This window comes from Lagenorhynchus albirostris, chromosome X (assembly GCF_949774975.1).
Source record: "Lagenorhynchus albirostris chromosome X, mLagAlb1.1, whole genome shotgun sequence".
NCBI lineage: Eukaryota > Metazoa > Chordata > Mammalia > Artiodactyla > Delphinidae > Lagenorhynchus > Lagenorhynchus albirostris.
In genome coordinates, this window is record NC_083116.1 from 78,683,493 (window position 1) to 78,705,763 (window position 22,271).

The 22,271-nt window shown below is 39.5% G+C and overlaps 1 protein-coding gene and 1 non-coding gene across 2 annotated transcripts in view; both read left to right on the forward strand.

Moving 5' to 3' along the window:
- The first annotated feature begins 862 nt into the window (after positions 1 to 862).
- The window catches only part of MTMR8 (myotubularin related protein 8), a 229,078-nt gene continuing 207,669 nt past the window's right edge, over positions 863 to 22,271 (forward strand). The window contains exon 1 of the mRNA XM_060137340.1: positions 863 to 997. Within this exon, the coding sequence (XP_059993323.1) occupies positions 863 to 997 (135 nt within the window). The remainder of the gene's footprint in view (positions 998 to 22,271) is intronic.
- LOC132514197 (U1 spliceosomal RNA) lies at positions 1,355 to 1,518 on the forward strand. Its single transcript, XR_009538684.1, has one exon. It is a non-coding gene; the product is annotated as a U1 spliceosomal RNA (small nuclear RNA).

The following is a 22,271-nucleotide window of genomic DNA, read 5'->3' on the forward strand; positions in this document are numbered from 1 at the left end:
TGCCTCTGTTTTTTTCTTTTTTTCTTTTGCCCTACCCAGGTATGTGGTGAGTTTCTTGCCTTTTGGGAGGTCTGAGGTCTTCTGCCAGCTTTCAGTAGGTGTTCTGTAGGATTTGTTCCACATGTAGATGTATTTCTGATGTATTTGTGGGGAGGAAGTTGATCTCTAAGTCTTACTCCTCTGACATCTTGAAGGTCTCTGTTGTCCTTTAAAAGGGAATAAAGGGGTTGTGCATACAAGGAGAAATTGGGAACCCAACTTCTGCAATAGCTTCCTAGCTTGAGAAAGCCTCTCAATTTACATTTGGTGCCAGGAAGTGGTAACTGAGATATGACCTGGATGTGTGTAGGATGAAGCAGTAGTCCTTGGGGTGGGGCATAAGCAAATAACCCAAATATCGTACCTGAGTTGGAACAAATTGGAGCTTAGCCCTTGAAGCCTTATGCCCCTTGTGTGCTAGCTGAGTGAGGAGATGTAGCCTGTCCTTGAGGTTTGCTTCCTCAGTGGGGGAGCATAACAAAAGTTCATCAACATATTGGAGTAAAGTAGAGCCATGGGTTAAATTCACATTGGCCAGGTCTTGTCTCGATATTTGTGAAAAATAAGTAGGGCTTTCCATGTAGCCCTGAGGCATAATGGTCCAAGTAAATTGACATCCCTCACACCTGAAGGCACACAGGTATTGGCAATCTGGATGGACAGGAATGGTGAAGAAAGTACTATATAAATCTATGATTGTAAAAAATTGTGTGTTTAAAGAGATTAAATTGAGAATGGTATGAGAGTTGGTGACTACAGGGTAACGTGGTATGAGTATATTGTTTATGGCTCGGAGATATTGAATAATATGACAAACTCGACCATGAGGCTTGAATATCGCAAGGATTGTTGTGTTACAAGGACTGGTGCATGGGATTATGAGACCCTTCTGGAGGTGTACCTTGGCAGTGGGATGAATTCTTTCCAGAGCCTCAGGTCTGAGAGGGTATTGTCTGAGGTGAGGTGAAGGTTTATTAGGGTCTATCTGTATCTTAATTGGTGGGACTGAATGAATGTATTCTGTGTCATTTGAAGAGGTGGACCTTAAGGTAGGAGGAACAGAATCTATCAAATCCTTATGACTGAGAATTGACAAGGTATGAGCAAGGAGGGGAATTTCAATATTAGTACTAGATTCAGAAGTAAATCTCAAGGGGTCAAGAATTTGTAAATGTATTTCCTTTTTTGGGTAAAAGGAAATATTAGCTTGTAATTTTTCTAGTAGGTCTTGGCCCAAAAGGTGTACAGGAGCAGAAGGAACAAGAAGGAACTGGGGTGGATTCCCTGAAAAGAGCCTATCTCAAAAGACAATGGGATACTTACCTGACAGGGGAGATACCATGCTCATGAAGGTGGTTTTCCAAGGGTGAGGCTCACTCATTGCACTGCAAGTGTGCTGACCCCTGCGATTTCCCCAAATGGGGGAAACTCGACTGCATAATTTGTGGTGGGGTGGGACTGTGTGCATGCTCTCCCCTGAAAAAAAAATGGGGACAATTTGCTTACCTTCATAACTGTGTTGGAAACTCCCACCATTTGTACCTTTTCTGTACTTCGAGGAACGGGGAGGCTTGAGGTTGGTGAGTTTCAAGACAAAGTTGCTCCTGTGTTCAGAAGAGCAGTAATAGCTTCAGCTCCTATAAAATGGTCCAGTTCTCCCAACGGTGTTAGTGGGAATAGTGGGAAGACCCCAACACTTTCTTCCAGAGCATCCCTATTTGTGATTGTCTAAAAAAAGGAGGTGCTTCTCAAATTTCTCAGAGAGTTCATGCAAGGGGCCAGGGTGAGGGGGTTTGGGATGCTGATAGGGCCCTCTTTTTAACTTTGGGTGCTTCTTCCACTGGTCAGGCTGGGGCCTTGATCTTGGTAGGGTCCATAAGAGGAATTGTGGTCTTTCTGTTGAGGTGGCCGCTGAGCAGCAGTGGCCAGTTGCTGCAGCTGCAAATTCATGATTTTAATGGTCTTGTGTTTTTCTGTATGTTTGATTATTTTAGATAGCTAATTAGCCAAATTGACCACATCAGGAGTGGCCATTATTTCCCAATTTAATTGTACCTGTTTCACCAGCAGTCTGAGTTCCTCATCAAATCCCCCAACAAAGATTGAATTAAAGAGTGTTTGAGTATTGTTTGCCCCAGCAGGTATTCTGCAGTTTTTCCCAGAATACTGTCTATAGGCATGAGTAATAATCGTGAACAGTTTCATCAGGTCGTTGTGTAGTAGACTGAATTTTTCCCCGGGCAGTGGCACAGGGAAAAGCCTGAGGAGTTGCTTCATGAAAGGCTCGAGCTACCTGAGAAGCTGGTGCCACTGCATCAATGTCGTTTCTATGGATATCTTCCTATGAAGCCAGTTGGCAGTAGTTTGCCAATGTCTGGCTTGGCTTTCTCCAATTAAGATGTGGGTTAGTTGATACAAGTCAGAGAAGCCTGGATCATAGGTTCGTATCGCAAAGTTAAATTCTTCCACAAACCAGGGAGGTGGTCCTCAGTGACCTTGGGAAATTCCTGAGCTATGGCCTGTAATTCTGCAGGTGACCAAACCCTATAGTCTGCCAGATAACATGTGCCAGCAAGATTCTTTTATGTCGTCTCTGGTATACCATTGCCATTTACCTAGGTAAGCACAGGAGGCAGCCCCATACTTTTTGTATATGTACCCAGCAGGAGTCCCAGATGGGTGAGAATCTTCCCCCATAGCAGTCTGAGACTGTGACCGTCCCATTATTATGCACTCACCAAAAGGAAGTAAGTCCTTAAGCGATCAGTTGATTAAACAAAAGACAGCCAGAATAAAGGCCTCAACCTCAACCAAAGAAGGAGGTTCTGGACCAAAAGGACTTACTGCCCAGGCCTGGAGCCACAAGGGAGGCAGTAAAGCATGAGAGACTCATGCAGGTACCTTGCTCAAACACATGGCAGCTTCGGAGCTGGGCATATCACTTCAGATCCCACTTCTGACACTAATAATGTCAGCTGAAATGACCACGGTCTGTAAAAAGGCAAAAAGCAGTTTATTTGGGGTCTTAGAACTGCAATTCAGGAATCATAGATTCTGGAGGATACCAGAATAGTGTCTCACTAGAGGAGAATAGCAGGGATTTTTATAGGAAAAGAGGGAAGTTAATGTAGGTTTACACAAGTTGTTTACCAAGAATTTGGATTGAAGGTCAAAATTATTCTATATAATATGTTTGGGTTATGGAATGCATCTCATTTGTTACTAAAGAAAGGTATGTTTTCTTAGGCCAAATAAAGTCCAGTTCTCAACATTATTCTTTCCTTTTAGCAACTCAGCAACTATATAGCAGTTTCAATTTGGAGTGTTAAGCAAAAGTCCAGCGTGGGCAGCAAACATGGAGGTGCTCAGGTCATGTCTCAGTCATTCCTGACAGTTATTTTCGTACTAGAAAAGTCTTCTCCCTATTTGTTAACTTAAGATTATGATGATGCTTGATGGGCAAAGCAGGAACTCCAAGCAAGATCCCTGGTAGGATCCAGCCTTGCTTTTTTCTGGGTCCCTTCCTTTCCAGGTCATATCATTTGCACCAGGTTCCCTGGCATGGTAGAGGAAGGTGACCTCACAAAGAAAAGGGGCTTCTGCTATTCATACAGCCTCTTCTCCCAACCCACCTAACCCTGGGCCACCGTACTTGTCCAGTTAATAATGAGTTTATCTGAATTCTTCCTTTTTTGACCTTTTCACCTGGGGGAGAAGGGGAGGCAGAACTGCCCTTGTACTTGAGTGTTAAAATATTTAAAAAATTAAAACCCCCATATTGGGGGATTCAAGCTATAAAACTGGGCTAGTTGTATGGTAAGGGAGAAGATACCATTATCCCACCCACATCAAAATAATAGAAGCAGCTAATACATTGAGTATTTAACTATATGGCAGGCACTGTGCTAAACAACCCATAAGGGAGGTAGTATTAATACTCCCATGTCACAAATGAGGAAACTGGGACCATTAGAGGTGAAGTGACTTGTCTAATAAAGATAGGAGTGTTAAGTTTTAGACTGATGTGGAGATGGGGTTAGTGCTCAAGAAAACTTTAACTGGCATCATGTTCAGACTCCTTTTGTACTTCATGGATGGGATTGTAAGTCTTGAAAATAAATAAAAATTCCAAATGAAGACTTAGTTCTTTAAATAACATTGGCATTTCCTTTGGTGCCTGGCAGGGCTGTGAGTGCCAATAGGTGATATCTTGCCAGAAGTCTACTATTTTTACTTTATTATAAGTTCTGGGAAGAATTAGGGTTGAACTAATGACAAGGACTTAGAATTGCCTCTCTCTTATTTATTCACCATTTCCACAAAAGGGAAATGCATCTGTCTTGTTCATTTCAGGACAAAGAGATAACCATGAGCTTGTCAGTCATTAGTTCTGCATGTCAAGTGCAAAAGTGACTTTTATTTTTGGCTCTTTTTTGAGTCTTTTTCTCTTCTTGGGAAGACTTTAAAAAAAACTATTAAAGTATAACATACATAAAGTTCATAGATTATAAGTTTGTACTCCATGAATATTCACAAGCTGCGCATACCCATGTAACCAGCACCGTGGTCCAAGATACAGAACATTACTAGGAATCCCCTCATTCCTCTTCTAGTCAATACCCCTCCCAAGGGTAACCACTACCCTGACTTCCAACAGAATAGGATGCCACATGTGATGTATCCACTTTTCTGTTGATGGGAAATTTCCTGTTCTGACTGTTACAAGTAGAGCATTCTTTTGACAGCTATACACATGCATTTTTGTTGGGATATATACATAGAAGTGAATTTCTGGATAGTAGGATATGCATTCATTCAGAGAGAGTAGATACTACCAGTTTTGCACTCCCAACACCTATGTATAAGAGAGGCTTTGTCCTTTAAAGTTATAGCCTTAGAGTTTAATTATGAATTTTGTAGCACCTCAGGACTACCCAAAAGTTTAGTGACTCTCCTGTCTAAATCAGAAATTATCCTACCCCCATCACTTCTGTGTTATTTAGCACATAGAGTTCTTAATTACCTTACATTCCTGGAATGGAACTTTATTAATTAGGATTTTTTTCAGTTAACATTTATTGAGTTTCAACTGGCTTAGAAATTTACTGTAGTGATTAAGAGTGTGTGCTTTGGATCCAGACTGTCTGAATTCAATCTCAACTCTGCTACTTAACTAACATTTTGATCTTGACAAGTATGTAACTTCTCTGTGCCTCAGTTTCTTCATCTGTCAAATGGTAATGATAACAATAGTACCTATCTCTCAGGGTTGTTATAAGGATTAAATGAGTTAATATTTGTAAAAGTGCTTAGAACAGTGCTTGGCACATTGTGAATGCTTAATTTAGCTACTGATTACTATCATCATCATCATTATTAATTGTTATTATTTACAGAACCCCACATTGGGAGTTGTTAATGATACATAGCTATCTTAGATATAGGAACTATCCTCTAGGATCTCTTAAGTAAGGTGATGAGATGTTAAGCATAAGATTCAAGAATGAAAGTGAGAACATTCAAGAGAGGGACAAATGAAATACTATTGGAGTTTAAAGACAAATAGGATCCAGTTCTAGATGAGTGTGAAGAGTATGAAATGAAGAAAGCTTTATAGAAGGAGTGGCTTGTAAGCTGAGTCTGAATAATAGGATTTTACTCTTCAGAGATTGGGAAGGTGAGAGGGACTCCCTACCAAGGGAACTGCAAGAGCATAAGCTCAGAGGCTTAAGCTCAGAGGCAGGATTGAGAGGAATGAAGAAAGGAATTAAGTTGGAGAAATAGGTTTTGTAGATTGTAGAATGCCTTGAATGTTACAATGAGGAACTTGAACTTGGTTCTACAGGTAGCAACAACCTGCTTAAGCTTTGTAAGTCTAGAACATAAAATGCAAAAGTTAGAAAGGACCTTTAAAAATATTATCTAAATGAGGAATGGGAATGCAGTTTCTTTTTTGCATGATGGGAATGTTCTAAAATTATGTTGTGGTGATGGTTTTACAATTCTGTAAATTCACTAAAAAATCAATGAATTGTACATGCAAAATAAGTGAATTTTATGGTATGTAAGTTCACTAAAGTTATGAATGAATGAACGAATGAATGAGTAAGATCATCTCATGATAGTCCAAGCCTCTTATTTCACAAATGCGAAAGCTGTGGCACAGATTGCTGAAGTTTCTTGTCCAAGGTCAAACATCTAGCAAGTGTCAGAGCCAGCATTCTCTTTTTGTTGTTTAGTATGCATGACTGGTTCAGACTATGATAAATTGTATGGAATTATCATTGAAACAAGAGCCAAAATAATTGAGAATGCTGGATGGGTATGCAATGCTATTCTGGATAATAGTAGTAAGTAATAACACTTTATACTACCTTACTGTTTACAAAGTGCTTTTCAAGCCACCCTACCTGCTCTCAACGTAAAAATTTATATGAAGATATCGAAATATGGCAGAAGAGTAAGATGCAGAGATCACCTTCCTCCCCACAGATACATCAGAATTACATCAACACATGGAACAACTCCTACAGAACACCTACTGAACACTGGCAGAAGACCTCAGACCTCCCAAAAGGCAAGAAACTCCCCATGTACATGGGTAGGGCAAAAGAAAAAAGAATAAACAGAGACAAAAGAATAGGGATAGGACCTGCACCAGTGGGAGGGAGCTGTGAAGGAGGAAAGGTTTCCACACACTAGAAGCCCCTTTGTGGGCAGAGAATGCAGGTGGTGGAGGGGGGAGCTTCAGAGCCGCGGAGGAGACTGCAGCAACAGGGGTGCAGAGGGCAAAGAGGAGAGATGTCTGCAAAGAGGATCAGTGCCGACCAGCACTCACCAGCCCAAGATGCTTGTATGCTCACCTGCCGGGGTGGACAGGGCTGGGAGCTGAGGCTCGGGCTTCGGTCAGAGTGCAGGGAGAGGACTGGCGGCGTGAACACAGCCTGAAGGGGCTAGCCAGGAGGGAGCCCGAGATAAAGTCTGGACCTGACAAAGAGGCAAGAGACTTTTTCTTCAATCTTTGTTTCCTGGTGTGTGAGGAGAGGGGATTAAGAGCGTTGCTTAAAGGAGCTCCAGAGATGGACGCAAGCTGTGGCTAACAGCGCAGACCCCAGATGGGCATGAGATGCTAAGGCTAATGCTGGCACCACCAAGAAGCCTGTGTGTGAGCACAGATCACTCTCCACACCTCCCTTCCAGGGAGCCTGTGCAGTCCGCCACTGCCAGGGTCCCGGGATCCAGGGACAACTTCCCTGAGAGAACGCACGGCATGTCTCAGGCTGGTGCAATGGCACGCTGGCCTCTGGCACTGCAGGCTCACCCCACACTCTGTACCCCTCCCTTACCCCAGCCTGAGTGAGCCACAGACCCTGAATCAGCAGCTTCTTTATCCCCGTCCTGTCTGAGCGAAGAAAAGACATCCTCCTATGAGGAACACGCAGAGGCGGGGCCATATCCAAAGCTGAAACCTGGAAGCTGTGCGAACAAAGAAGAGAAAGGGAAATCTCTCCCAGTGGCCTCAGGAGCAGTGGATTATATCTCCACAATCAACTTGATGTACTCTGCATTTGTGGAATACCTGAATAGACAATGAATCATCCCAATTTGAGGAGGTGGACTTTGAGAGCAAGATTTATTATTTTCCCCCTTTTCCTCTTTTTGTGAGTGTGTATGTGAATGCTTCAGGATGAGATTTTGTCTGTATAGCTTTGCTTTCACAGTTTGTCCTAGGGTCCTATCCATCCTATTTTTTTTTTTACATTAAAAATTTTTTTCTTAATAATTATTTTTTATTTTAATAACTTTATTTTATTTTATCCTCTTTCTTTCCTGCTTTTGTTTTATGTTTTCTCCCTTTTATTCTTAGCCGTGTGGATGAAAGGCTCGTGGTGCTGCAGCCAGGAGTCAGTGCTGTGCCTCTGAGGTGGGAGAGCCAACTTAGGGCACTGGACCACAAGAGACCTCCCAGCTCCACGTAATATCAAATGGCGAAAATTTCCGAAAGATCTCCATGTCAACACCAACACCCACCTTCGCTCAACGACCAGCAAGTTACAGTGCTGGATACCCTATGCCAAATAACTAGCAAGACAGGAACACAACCCCACCCATTAGCAGAGAGGCTGCCTAAATCAAAATAAGTTCACAGACACCCCAAAACACACGAGCAGAAGTGAACCTGCCCACCAGAAATACAAGATCAAGCCTGATCCACCAGAAAACAGGCACTAGGCCCTTCCACCAGGAAACGTACACAACCCACTGAACCAAATTTAGCCACTGGGGACAGACACCAAAAACCACGGGAACTACGAACCTGCAGCCTGTGAAAAGGAGGCTCCAAACACAGTAACATAAGCAAAATGAGGAGACAGAAAAACACAGCAGATGAAGGAGCAAGATAAAAACCCACCAGACCTAAAAAATGAAGGGGAAATAGGCAGTCTACCTTAAAAAGAATTCAGAATAATGATAGTAAAGATGATCCAAAATCTTGGAAATAGAATAAGCAAAATGCAAGAAACATTTAGCAAGGACCTAGAAGAACTAAAGATGAAACAAGAAATGATGAACAACACATAAATGAAACTAAAAATTCTCTAGATGGGACCAATAGCAGAATAACTAAGGCAGAAGAACAGATAAGTGACCTGGAAGATAAAATAGTGGAAAAAACTATTGCAGAGCAGAATAAAGAAAAAAGAATGAAAAGAACTGAGGACAGTCTCAGAGACCTCTGGGACAACATTAAATGCACATTCGAATTATAGGGGTTCCAGGAGAAGAAGAGAAAACGAAAGGGACTGAGAAAATATTTGAAGAGATTATAGTTGAAAACTTCCCTATTATGGGAAAGGAAATAGTTAATCAAGTACAGTAAGCACATAGAGTCCCATACAGGATAAATCCAAGGAGAAACACACCAGGAGAGATATTAATCAAACTGTTAAAAATTAAATACAAAGAAAACATTAAAAGCAGCAATGGAAAAACAACAAATAACACACAAGGGAATCCCCATAAGGTTAACAGCTGATCTTTCAGCAGAAACTCTGCAAGCCAGAAGGGAATGGCAGGACATATTTAAAGCGATGAAGGAGAAAAATGTACAACCAAGATGACTCTACCCAGAAAGGATCTCATTCAGATTTGATGGAGAAATTAAAACCTTTACAGACAAGCAAAAGCTGAGAGAGTTCAGCACCACCAAACCAGCTTTACAACAAATGCTAAAGGATCTTCTCTAGGCAAGAAACACAAGAGAATGAAAACACCTACAATAACAAACCCAAAATAATTAAGAAAATGGGAATAGGAACATACATATCGATAATTACCTTAAATGTAAATGGACTAAATGCTCCCACCAAAAGACACAGACTGGCTGAATGAATACAAAAACAAGACCCTTATATATACTGTTTACAAGAGACCCACTTTAGACCTAGAGAAACATACGGACTGAAATTGAGGGGATGGAAAAAGATATTCCATGCAAACGGAAACTAAAAGAAAGCTAGAGTAGCAATTCTCATATCAGACAAAATAGACTTTAAAATAACAACTCTTAGAAGAGACAAAGAAGGACACTACATAATACTCAAGGGATCGAACCAAGAAGAAGATATAACAATTGTAAATATTTATGAACCCAACATAGCACCTAAATACATAAGGCAAATACTAACTGCCATAAAAGGGGAAATCGACAGTAACACATTCATAATAGGGGACTTTAACATCCCGCTTTCACCAATGGACAGATCATCCAAAATGAAAATAAATAAGGAAACACAAGCTTTAAATAATACATTAAACAAGATGGACTTAATTGATAGTTATAGGACATTCTATCCAAAAACAACAGAATACACATTTTTCTCAAGTGCTCATGGAACATTCTCCAGGATAGATCATATCTAGGGTCACAAATCAAGCCTTGGTATATTTAAGAAAATTGAAATTGTATCAAGTATCTTTTCTGAACATAACGCTATGAGACTAGATATCAATTACAGGAAAGATCTGTAAAAAATACATGGAGGCTAAACAATACACTACTTAAGGACAAAGTGATCACTGAAGAAATCAAAGTGGAAATCAAAAAATACCTAGAAACAAATGACAATGGAGACACGACGTCCGGAGACGTATGGGATGCAGCAAAAGCAGTTCTAAGAGGGAAGTTTATAGCAATAAAATCATATCTTAAGAAACAGGAAACATCTCGAATAAACAACCTTACATTGCACCTAAAGCAATTAGCGAATGTGGAGCAAAAAAACCCCCAAAGTTAGCAGAAGGAAAGAAATCGTAATGATCAGATCAGAAATAAATGAAAAAGAAATGAAGGAAAAAGTAGCAAAGATCAGTAAAACTAAAAGCTGGTTCTTTGAGAAGATAAACAAAATTGATAAACCATTAGCCAGACTCATCAAGAAAAAAAGGGAGAAGACTCAAGTCAGTAGAATTAGAAATGAAAAAGAAGTAACAAGTGACACTGCAGAATTACAAAAGATCATGTGAGATTACTACAAGAAACTCTATGCCAATAAATTGGACAACCTGGAAGAAATGGACAAATTCTTAGAAATGCACAACCTGCCAAGACTGAATCGGGAAGAAAGAGAAAATATGAACAGACCAATCACAAGCACTGAAATTGAAACAGTGATTTAAAATCTTCCAACAAACAAAAGCCCAGGACCAGATGGCTTCACAGGCGATTTCTTTGAAACATTTAGAAAAGAGCTAACACCTATCCTTCTCAAACTCTTCCAAAATATAGCAGAGGGAAGAACACTCCCAAACTCATTCTATGTAGCCACCATCATCCTGATACTAAAACCAGACAAGGATGTCACAAGGAAAGAAAACTACAGGCCAATATCACTGATGAACATAGATGCAAAAATCCTTAAGAAAATACTAGCAAACGGAGTCCAACAACATATAAAATCATCATACACTATGATCAAGCGGGGTTTATTCCAGGAATGCAAGGATTCTTCAATATACACAAATCAATCAATGTGATATACCATATTAACAATTTGAAGGAGAAGAACCATATGATCATCTCAATAGATGCAGAGAAAGCTTTCAACAAAATTAAACACCCATTTATGATAAAACCCCTCCAGAAAGTAGGCATAGAGGGAACTTTCCTCAACATAATAAAGGCCATATATGACAAGCCCACAGCCAACATCATCCTCAATGATGAAAAACTGAAAGCATTTCCACTAAGATCAGGAACAAGACATGTTTGTCCACTGTCACCACTCTTATTCAACATGGTTCTGGTAGTTTTAGCCACAGCAATCAGATAAGAAAAGGAAATAAATGGAATCCAAATCAGAAAAGAAGAAGTAAAGCTGTCACTTTTTACAGAAGACGTGATACTATACATAGAGAATCCTAAAGATGCTACCAGAAAACTACTAGACCTAATCAATGAATTTGGTAAGGTATCAGGATAGCAAATAATGCACAGCAATCTCTGGCATTCCTATACACTAATGAAAAATCAGAAGGTGAGGGGGGAACGAGGGGAAGATGGCTAAGAGTAAGACGCAGAGATCACCTTCCTCCCCACAGATACACCAGAAATACTTCTACAAGTGGAACAACTACAGAACACCTACTGAACGCTGGCAGAAAACCTCAGACCTCCCAAAATGCAAGAAAGTCCCCACATACCTGGGTAGGGCAATAGAAAATAGAATAAACAGAGACAAAAGGATAGGGATGGGACCTGCACCAGTGGAAGGGAGCTGTGAAGGAGGAAAGATTTCCACAAAGTAGGAAGCCCCTCCATGGGCGGAGACTGTGGTTCATGGAGGTGGAAAGGTTCGGAGCCGAGGAGGACAGCACAGCAACAGGGGTGCGGAGGGCAAAGTGGAGAGATTCCCACACAGCGGATCAGTGCCGACTGGCACTCACAAGCCCGACAGGCTTGTCTGCTCACCCACCGGGGTGGGCAGAGCTGGGAGCTGAGGCTCAGGCTTCGGTCAGAGCACAGGGAGAGGACTGGGGTTGGTGGCGTGAACACAGCCTGCAGGGTGTTAGTGCACCACAGCTAGCCGGGAGGGAGTACGGGTAAAAGTCTGTACCTGCTGAAGATGCAAAAGACTTTTTCTTCCCTCTTTGTTTCCTGGTGTGCAAGGAGAGGGGATTAATAGCACTGTTTAAAAGAGCTCCAGAGACGGGCGTGAGTCGCGGCTAAAAGCGCGGACCCCAGAGACGTGCATGAGATGCTAAGGCTGCTGCTGCTGCCATCAGGAAGCCTGTGTGCGAACACAGGTCACTATCCACACCCCCCTTCCAGGGAGCCTGTGCAGCCCGCCACTGACAGGGTCCCAGGATCCAGGGACAATTTCCACGGGGGATTGCACTGCATGCCTCAGGCTACTGCAACGTCACACTGGCCTCTGCCACCAGAGGCCTGCCCCGCACTCCGTGCCCCACCCTCCCTCTGGCCTGAGTGAGCCACAGTACCCGAAGCAGCTGCTCCTTTAACGCCGTCCTGTCTGAGTGAAGAACAGATGCCCTCCGGAGACCTACACGCAGAGATGGGGCCAAATCCAAAGCTGAGCCCCTGGGAGCTGTGAGAACAAAGAAGAGAAAGAGAAATCTCTCCCATCAGCCTCAGAAGCAGCAGATTAAAGCTCCACAATCAACTTGATGTACGCTGCATCTATAGAATACATGAATAGACAATGAATCATCCCAAATTGAGCAGTTGGACTTTGGGAGCAAGATTTATGATTTTTTCTCCTTTTCCTCTTTTTGTGAGTTTGAATGTGTTTGCTTCTGTGTGAGATTTTGTCTGTATAGCTTTGCTTCCAACATTTGTCCTAGGGTTCTATCTGTCTGTGTTTTTTCTTAATAATTATTTTTTATTTTAATAACTTTATTTTACTTTATATTCTTTCTTCCTTTCTTTCCTTCCTTCCCTCCTTAAGACAACGAATCATCCCAAATTGAGGAGGTGGAATTTGAGAGCTAGATTTATTATTTTTTCCCCATTTCCTCTTTTTGTGAGTGTGTATGTGTATGGTTCTGAATTAGATTTTGTCTATATAGCTTTGCTTCCACCATTTGTCCTAGGGTTCTATCCATCCATGTTTTTGTTTTTTTAATGTTTTTTCTTTATAGTTATTTTTTTATTTTAAAAACTTTAGTATATTTTATCTTTATTTTATTTTACTTTATCTTCTTTCTTTCTTTTTTCCTTCTTTCCCTCCTTCCTTGCTTCCTTCCTCCTCCCTCCCTCCCTTCTTCTTTCTGTCTTTCTTTCTTTCTTTCTTTCTTTCTTTCTTCTTCTATAATTCTTTCTTTTAATTTTTCTACCTTTAATTCTGACCGTGAGGATGAAAGTCTCTTGGTGCTGCAGCCATGAGTCAGTGATGTGCCTCTGAGTTGGGAGAGCCAACCTCAGGACACTGGTCCACAAGAGACCTCCCAGCTACACCTAATATCAAACGGTGAAAATCTCCGAGAGAGTTCCATCTCAATACCAGCACCCAGCTTCACTCAACGACCAGCAAGCTACCGTGCTGGGCACCCTTTTCCAAACAACTACCAAGGCAGGAACACAACCCCACCCATTAGCAGAGAGGCTGCCTAAAATCATAATAAGTCCACAGACACCCCAAAACACACCAGCAGATGAGGACTGGCCCAGCAGAAAGACAGGATCAAGACTCATCCACCAGAACACAGGCACTAGTCCCCTCCACCAGGAAGCCTACACAACCCACTGAACCACCCTTAGCCACTGGGGACAGACACCAAAAACAATGGGAATTATGAACCTGCAGGCGGCAAAAAGGTGACCCCAAATACACTAAGATAAGCAAAATGGAAAGACAGAAAAACACACAGCAGATGAAGGAGCAAGATAACAACCCACCAGACCTAACAAATGAAGAGGAAATAAGCATTCTACCTGAAAAATAATTCAGAATAATGATAGTAAAGATGATCCAAAGTCTTGGAAATAGAATAGACAAAATGCAAGAAACATTTAACAAGGACTAGGAAGAACTAAAGGTGAAACAAAGAATGATGAACAACACAATAAATGAAATTAAAAATACTCTACATGGGATCAATAGCAGAATAACTGAGGCAGAGGAATGGATAAGTTACCTGGAAGATAAAAGAGTGGAAATAACTACTGCAGAGCAAAATAAAGAAAAAAGAATGAAAAGAACTGAGGACAGTCTCAGAGACCTCTGGGGCAACATTAAACGCACCAACATTCGAATTATAGGGGTTCCAGAAGAAGAAGAGAAAAAGAAAGGGACTGAGAAAATATTTCAAGAGATTTTAGTTGAAAACTTCCCTAATATGGGAAAGGAAATAGTTATTCAAGTCTAGGAAGCACAGAGAGTCCCAGACAGGATAAATCCAAGGAGAAATATGCTGACACATATTAATCAAACTGTCAAAAATTAAATACAAAGAAAACATATTAAAAGCAGCAAGGGGAAGAAAAAACAAATATCGCACAAGGGAATCCCTATAAGGTTAACAGCTGATCTTTCAGCAGAAACTCTGCAAGCTGGAAGGGAGTGGCAGGACATATTTAAAGTGATAAAGGAGAAAATCCTGCAACCAAGATTACTCTACCCAGCAAGGATCTCATTCAGATTTAATGGAGAAATTAAAATCTTTCCAGACAAGCAAAAGTTGAGAGAGTTCAGCACCACCAAACCAACTTTACAAGAAATGCTAAGGGAACGTCTCTAGGCAAGAAAAACAAGAGAAGGAAAAGACCTACAATAACGAACACAAAACAATTAAGAAAATCAGAAAGGGAACATACATATCGATAATTACCTTAAATGTAGTGGATTAATGCTCCCACCAAAAGACACAGATTGGCTGAATGGATACAAAAACAAGACACATATATATGCTGTCTATAAGAGACCACTTCAGACCTAGAGACACATACAGACTGAAAGTTAGGGGATGGAAAAATATATTCCATGGAAATGGAAACCAAAAGAAAGTTGTAGTAACAATTCTCATATCAGAGAAAATAGACTTTACAGTAAAGAGTATTACAACAGACAAAGAAGGACAGTGCATAATGTTGAAGGGATCGATCCAAGAAGAAGATATAACAATTGTAAATATTTATGCACCCAACATAGGAGCACCTCAATATGTAAGGCAAATACTACCAGCCATAAAAGGGGAAATTGACAGTAACACATCATAATACAGGATTATAATACCCCACTTTCATCAATGGACAGATCATCCAAAATGAAAATAAATAAGGAAACACAAGCTTTAAATGATACATTAAACAAGATGGACTTAACTGATATTTATAGGACATTCCATCCAAAACAACAGAATAGAAATTTTTCTCAAGTGCTCATTGAACATTTTCCAGGATAGATCATATCTTGGGTCACAAATCAAGCCTTGGTAACTATAATAAAATTGAAATTGTATCGAGTATCTTTTGCGACCACAATGCTATGAGACTAGATATCAATTACAGGAAAAGATCTGTAAAAAATACAAACACATGGAGCCTAAACAATACAGTACTCAATAACGAAGTGATTACTGAAGAAATCAAAGAGGAAATCAAAAAATACCTATAAACAAATGACAATGGAGACACGACGTCCAAATACCTATGGGATGCAGCAAAAGCAGTTTTAAGAGGGAAGTTTATGGCAATAAAATCCTACTTTAAGAAACAAGAAACATCTCGAAAAAGAACCCAGCCTTGCACCTAAAGCAATTAGAGAAAGAAGAACAAAAAACCCACAAAGTTAGCAGAAGGAAAGTAATCATAAAAATCGGATCAGAAATAAAGGAAAAACAAATGAAGGAAATGATAGCAAAGATCAATAAAACTAAAAGCGGGTTCTTTTAGATGATAAACAAAATTGATAAACCATTAGCCAGACTTATCAAGAAAAAAAGGGAGAAGATCAAATCAATAGAAACAGAAATGAAAAATGAGAAGTAACAACCGACACTGCAGAAATACAAAAGATCATAAGAGATAAAAACAAGCAACTCTATGCCAATAAAATGGACAACGTGGAAGAAATGGACAAATTCTTAGAAATGCACAACGTGGCAAGACTGAAAGAGGAAGAAATAGAAAATATGAACAGACCAATCACAAGCACTGGAATTGAAACTGTGATTAAAAATCTTCAAACAAACAAAAGCCCAGGACCAGATGGCTTCACAGGCGAATTCTATCAAACATTTAGAGAAGAGCTAACACCCATCCTTCTCAAACTCTTCCAAAATATAGCAGAGGGAGGAAAACTCCCAAACTCCTTCTACGAGGCCACCATCACCTTGATACCAAAACCAGACAAGGATGTCACAAAGAAAGAAAACTACAGGCCAATATCACTGATGAACATAGATGCAAAAATCCTCAACAAAATACTAGCAAACAGAATCCAACAGCACATTAAAAGGATCATACACCATGATCAAGTGGGGTTTATTCCAGGAATGCAAGGATTCTTCAATATACGCAAATCTATCAATGTGATAAACCATATTAACAAACTGAAGGAGAAAAACCATATGATCATCTCAATAGATGCAGAGAAAGCTTTTGACAAAATTCAACACCCATTTATGATAAAAACCCTGCAGAAAGTAGGCATAGAGGGAACTTTCCTCAACATAATAAAGGCCATATATGACAAGCCCACAGCAAACATCATCCTCAATGGTGAAAAACTGAAAGCATTTCCACTAAGATCAGGAACAAGACAAGGTAGCCCACTCTCAGCACTCTTATTCAACACGATTTGGAAGTTTTACCCAGAGCAATCAGAGAAGAAAAGTAAATAAAAGAATCTAAATCAGAAAAGAGGAAGTAAAGCTCTCACTGCTTGCAGATGACATGATACTATACACAGAGGATCCTAAAGAGTCTAACAGAAAACTAGTAGAGTGAATCAATGAATTTGGTAAAGTAGCAAGATACAAAGTTAATGCACAGAAATCTCTGGCATTCCTATACACTAATAATGAAAAATCTGAAAATTAAATTAAGAAAACACTCCCGTTTACCACTGCAACAAAAATAATAAAATATCTAGGAATAAACCTACCTAAGGAGACAAAAGACCTGTATGCAGAAAATTATAAGACACTTATGAAAATAATTAAAGATGATACAAATAGATGAAGAGATATACCGTGTTCTTGGATTGGAAGAATCAGCATTGTGAAAATGACTCTAATACCCAAAGCAATCTACAGATATTATGCAATCCCTATAAAACTACCAGTGGCATTATTCACAGCACTAGAACAAAAAATTTCACAATTTGTATGGAAACACAAAAGACCACGAATAGCCAAAGCAATCTTGAGAACGAAAAATGGAGCTGGAGAAATCAGGCCCCCTGAGTTCAGACTGTACTACAAATCTATAGAAATCAAGAGAGTATGGTACTGGCACAAAAACATAAAGATAGATCAATGGAACAGGATAGAAAGTCCAGAGATAAACACACGCACATATGGTCACCTTATCTTCGATAAAGGAGGCAGGAACATACAGTGGAGAAAGGACAGCCTCTTCTATAAGTGCTGCTGGGAAAACTGGACAGGTACATTTAAAAGTGTGAGATCAGATCACTCCGTAACACCATACATAAAAATAAGCTCAAAATGGATTAAAGACCTAAAAGTAAGTCCAGAAACTATCAAACTATTAGAGGAAAACATAGGGAGAAGACACTATGACATAAATCACAGCAAAATTCTATTTGACCCACCTCCTAGAGAAATGGAAATAAAAACAAAATTGAACAAATGGGTCCTAATGAAACTTCAAAGCTTTTGGAAAACAAAGGAAACCATAAACAACACGAAAAGACAACCCTCAGAATGGGAGAAAATATTTGCAAATGAAGCAACTGACAAAGGATTAATCTCCAAAATTTATAAGCAGCTCATGCAGCTCAATAACAAAAAAACAAACAGCCCAATTCAAAAGTGGGCAGACGACCTAAATAGACATTTCTCCAAGGATGATATACAGACTGCTAACAAAAATATGAAAGAATGCTCAACATCATTAATCATTAGAGAAATGCAAATCAAAACTACAATGAGATATCATCTCACACCAGTCAGAATGGCCATAATCAAAATATGTAGAAACAGTAAATGCTGGCGAGGGTGTGGAGAAATGAGAATACTCTTGCACTGCTGGTGGGAATGTGAATTGGTACAGCCACTATGGAGAACAGTATGGAGGTTCCTTAAAAAAGTACAAATAGAACTACCAAATGACCCAGCATTCCCAGTACTTGGAATATACCCTGGCAAACCCATAATTCAAAAAGAGTCATGTATCAAAATGTTCATTGCAGCTCTATTTACAATAGCCAGGGGATGCAAACAACCTAAGTGTCCATCATCAGATGAATGTATAAAGAAGATGGGGCACATATATAGAATGGAATATTACTCAGCCATATAAAGAAACGAAATTGAGCTATTTGTAATGAGGTGGATAGACCTATAGTCTGTCATACAGAGTGAAGTAAGTCAGAAAGAGAGAGACAAATGCCGTATGCTAACACATATATATGGAATTTAAGGGAAAAAAAATATCATGAAGAGCCTAGGGGTAAGACAGGAATAAAGACACAGACCTGCTAGAGAATGGACGTAAAGATATGGGGAGGGTGAAGGATAAGATGTGATGAGGCGAGAGAGAGGCATGGACATATATACACTATGAAACGTAAGGTAGATAGCTAGTGGGAAGCAGCTGCATAGCACAGGGAGATCAGCTTGGTGCTTTGTGACCACCTGGAGGAGTGGGATAGGGAGGTTGCGAGGGAAGGAGACACAAGAGGGAAGAGATATGGGAACATATGTATGTGTATAACTGATTCACTTTGTTATAAAGTAGAAACTAACATACCATTGTAAAGCAATTATACTCCCATAAACACGTAGAAAAACAAAAAGAAAAATTTGAAGGTGAAATCAAGAAAACACTCCCATTTACCCTTGCAACAAAAAGAATAAAATATCTAGGAATAAATCTACCTAAGGAGACAAAAGACCTGTAAGCAGAAAATTATAAGACACTGATGAAAGAAATTAAAGATGATACAAAGATGGAGAGATATACCATGTTCTTGAATTGGAAGAATCAACATTGTGAAAATGACTCTATTACCCAAAGCAATCTACAGATTCAATGCAATCTCTATGAAGTTGCCATTGGAATTTTTCACAGAACTAGAACAAAAATATTCACAATCTGTATTGAAACACAAAAGAAAACGAATAGCCAAAGCAATGTTGAGAATGAAAAATGGAGCTGGAGGAATCAGGCTCACTGACTTAAGACTATACTACCAAGCTACATTAATCAAGACAGTATGGTACTGGCACAAAAACAGAAAGATAGATCAGTAGAATAGGGTAGAAAGCCCAGAGATAAACCCACAAACATATGGTCACCTTACCTTTGATAATGGAGGTAGGAATGTACAGTGGAGAAAGGAAAGCCTCTTCAATAAGTGGTGCCGGGCAAACTGTACAGGTACATGTAAAAGTATGAGATTAGGTCATTCCCTAACACCATACACAAAAATAAGGTCAATATGGATTAAAGACCTAAATGTAAGGCCACAAACTATCAAAGTCTTAGAGGAAAACTTAGGCAGAACACTCTATGACATAAATCACAGCAAGATCCTTTTTGACCCACCTCCTAGAGTAATGGAAATAAAAACAAAAATAAACAAATGGGACCTAATGAAACTTCAAAGCTTTTACACAGCAAAGGAAACCATAAACAAGACCAAAAGACAACCCTCAGAATGAGAGAAAATATTTGCAAATGAAGCAACCGACAAAGGATTAATCTCCAAAATTTACAAGCAGCTCATGCAGCTCAATAACAAAAAAAAACCAAACAACCCAATCCAAAAATGGGCAGAAGACCTAAATAGACATTTCTCCAAAGAAGATATACAGACTGCCAACAAACACATGAAAGAATGCTCAAAATCATTAATCTTTAGAGAAATGCAAATCAAAACTACAATGAGATATCATCTCACCCCAGTCAGAATGGCATCATCAAAAAATATAGAAACCATAAATGATGGAGATGGTGTTGAGAAAAGGGAACACTCTTGCACTGCTGGTGGGAATGTGAATTGTTACAGCCACTATGGAGAACAGTATGGAGGTTCATAAAAAAAACTACAAATAGAACTACCATGTGACCCAGAAATCCCACTACTGGGCATATACCCTTAGAAAACCATGACTCAAAAAGAGTCATGTACTAAAATATTCATTTCAGCTCTATTTACAATAGCCAGGAGATCGAAACAACATACGTGTCCATCATCGGATGAATGGATAAAGAATATATGGCTCATATACACAATGGAATATTACTCAGCCATAGAAAGAAATGAAATTGAGCTATTTGTAATGAGGTGGATGGACCTAGAGTCTGTCATACAGAGTGAAGTAAGTCAGAAAGAGAAATACAAATACCATATGCTAACACATATATATGGAATATAAGAAAAAACAAATGTCATGAAGAACTAGGGGTAAGACAGGAATAAAGACACAGACCTACTAGAGAATGGACTTGAGGATATGGGAAGGGCAAAGGGTAAGCTGTGACAACGTGAGAGAGTGGCATGGACATATATACACTACGAAACCTAAAATAGATGGCTAGTGGTAAGCAACCACATAGTACAGGGAGATCAGCTCGGTGCTTTGTGACCAGCTAGAGTGGTGGGATATGGAGGGTGGGAGGGAGGGAGATGCAAGAGGGAAGAGATATGGGAACATATGTATATGTGTAACTGATTCCCTTTGTTATTAACCAGAAACTAACACACCATCGGAAAGCAATTATACTCCAATTAAGGTAAAAAAATTTATATGAAGCTTTCCTAAAAGCAGATAATTTTTGGCTTGACTTCCAGGAAACTGAGAAATAAATTTAGTGTTCAATAATTTTAACTACATTAGCCCTTGTATTTAGCATTATTTCTTCCTCCTCCTTTTTCACGGCTTTGATTTTCTGTTTAGATAGCCTAATTGTAGATTTATGTTTTATTATAAACCAACTCAAATTAATTTAGGAAAGAGGTAAGGTCAAAATCAATCAAGATGTAAGTGGGTAAAGTGTTTTTCATTAGCAAAGAAATGTGACTTCTTGAGACAACGTTTGTACTTCTCTTTCAGTTCTCAAAAACCTAAATCCAGTTGGCTTCGCTTTGATCCTTTCAGTCACGGAAGTAGTATCATGTAGTGGCGAAAAAACGTGGACAGAGCCAGGTTTGAATTCCAGATGTATTATTTCTTAACTCTGAGTTCTTGGGCAAATCACTCAAAAGATCTGTGTCTCAGTTTCCTCCTTTGTAAAATGGAGGTAATATTTACATCTTGGGACTATGATGAAGATTAAAATATTGTATGATAATGGACTGACATAAATTAAGTGTTCCATGACTATGTATTCCCTTCTTTTTCCATCAGAGCCAAACAACAATGGTAGAGGCTTTAGTATATATATTAGTCCTCGAAAGTCTCAAAGATCAGCCCGTCTCAAAGAGGAGTATTTTCCTGAGCATCCTGAGTACCAAGGCTCTTGGTATTACAGTTCAAAGAGAAAGCCTACCAAGGAAGCCCTGGTAGCAGTGGTCTGACATTGTGGCCACTATTTTATAGGGATTGGAATTGTTCTCCTCACCACCAGAACTTCCTCCTTTGACATAACTTTATACTTGGGAAACCCCAATGAAGCTGTTACTGCTAGAAACCATTGGGATTTATTTTAGGGTTGTGTCTTTTAAAAATTATTTTGTGGCTTTGTGGTGCAATATTTAAGTGCTTTAGAAAGAGTTTTTGATAATCTCCAAAGACATTTTCCTTGGTTGAGAAATGCATACTGGACAGGGAGTCAGGAGGCCTGTGCTGATACTTACATGCTGCATGACCTTAGGTTTTATTTTCCTTGTGGATAAAATAATAATATCTAACATTTATTGAGCAATTACTAAGTTCCAGGCACTATTGTAAGTGCTTTACATAAATATTGCATATTTATATACTCATTTAAGACTCACAACAATAACTATCATTATCCTCATTTGAAAGATAAAGAAATCAAGACCCAGAAAGCTTAAGCAACTTGCTGAGAGTCAGAA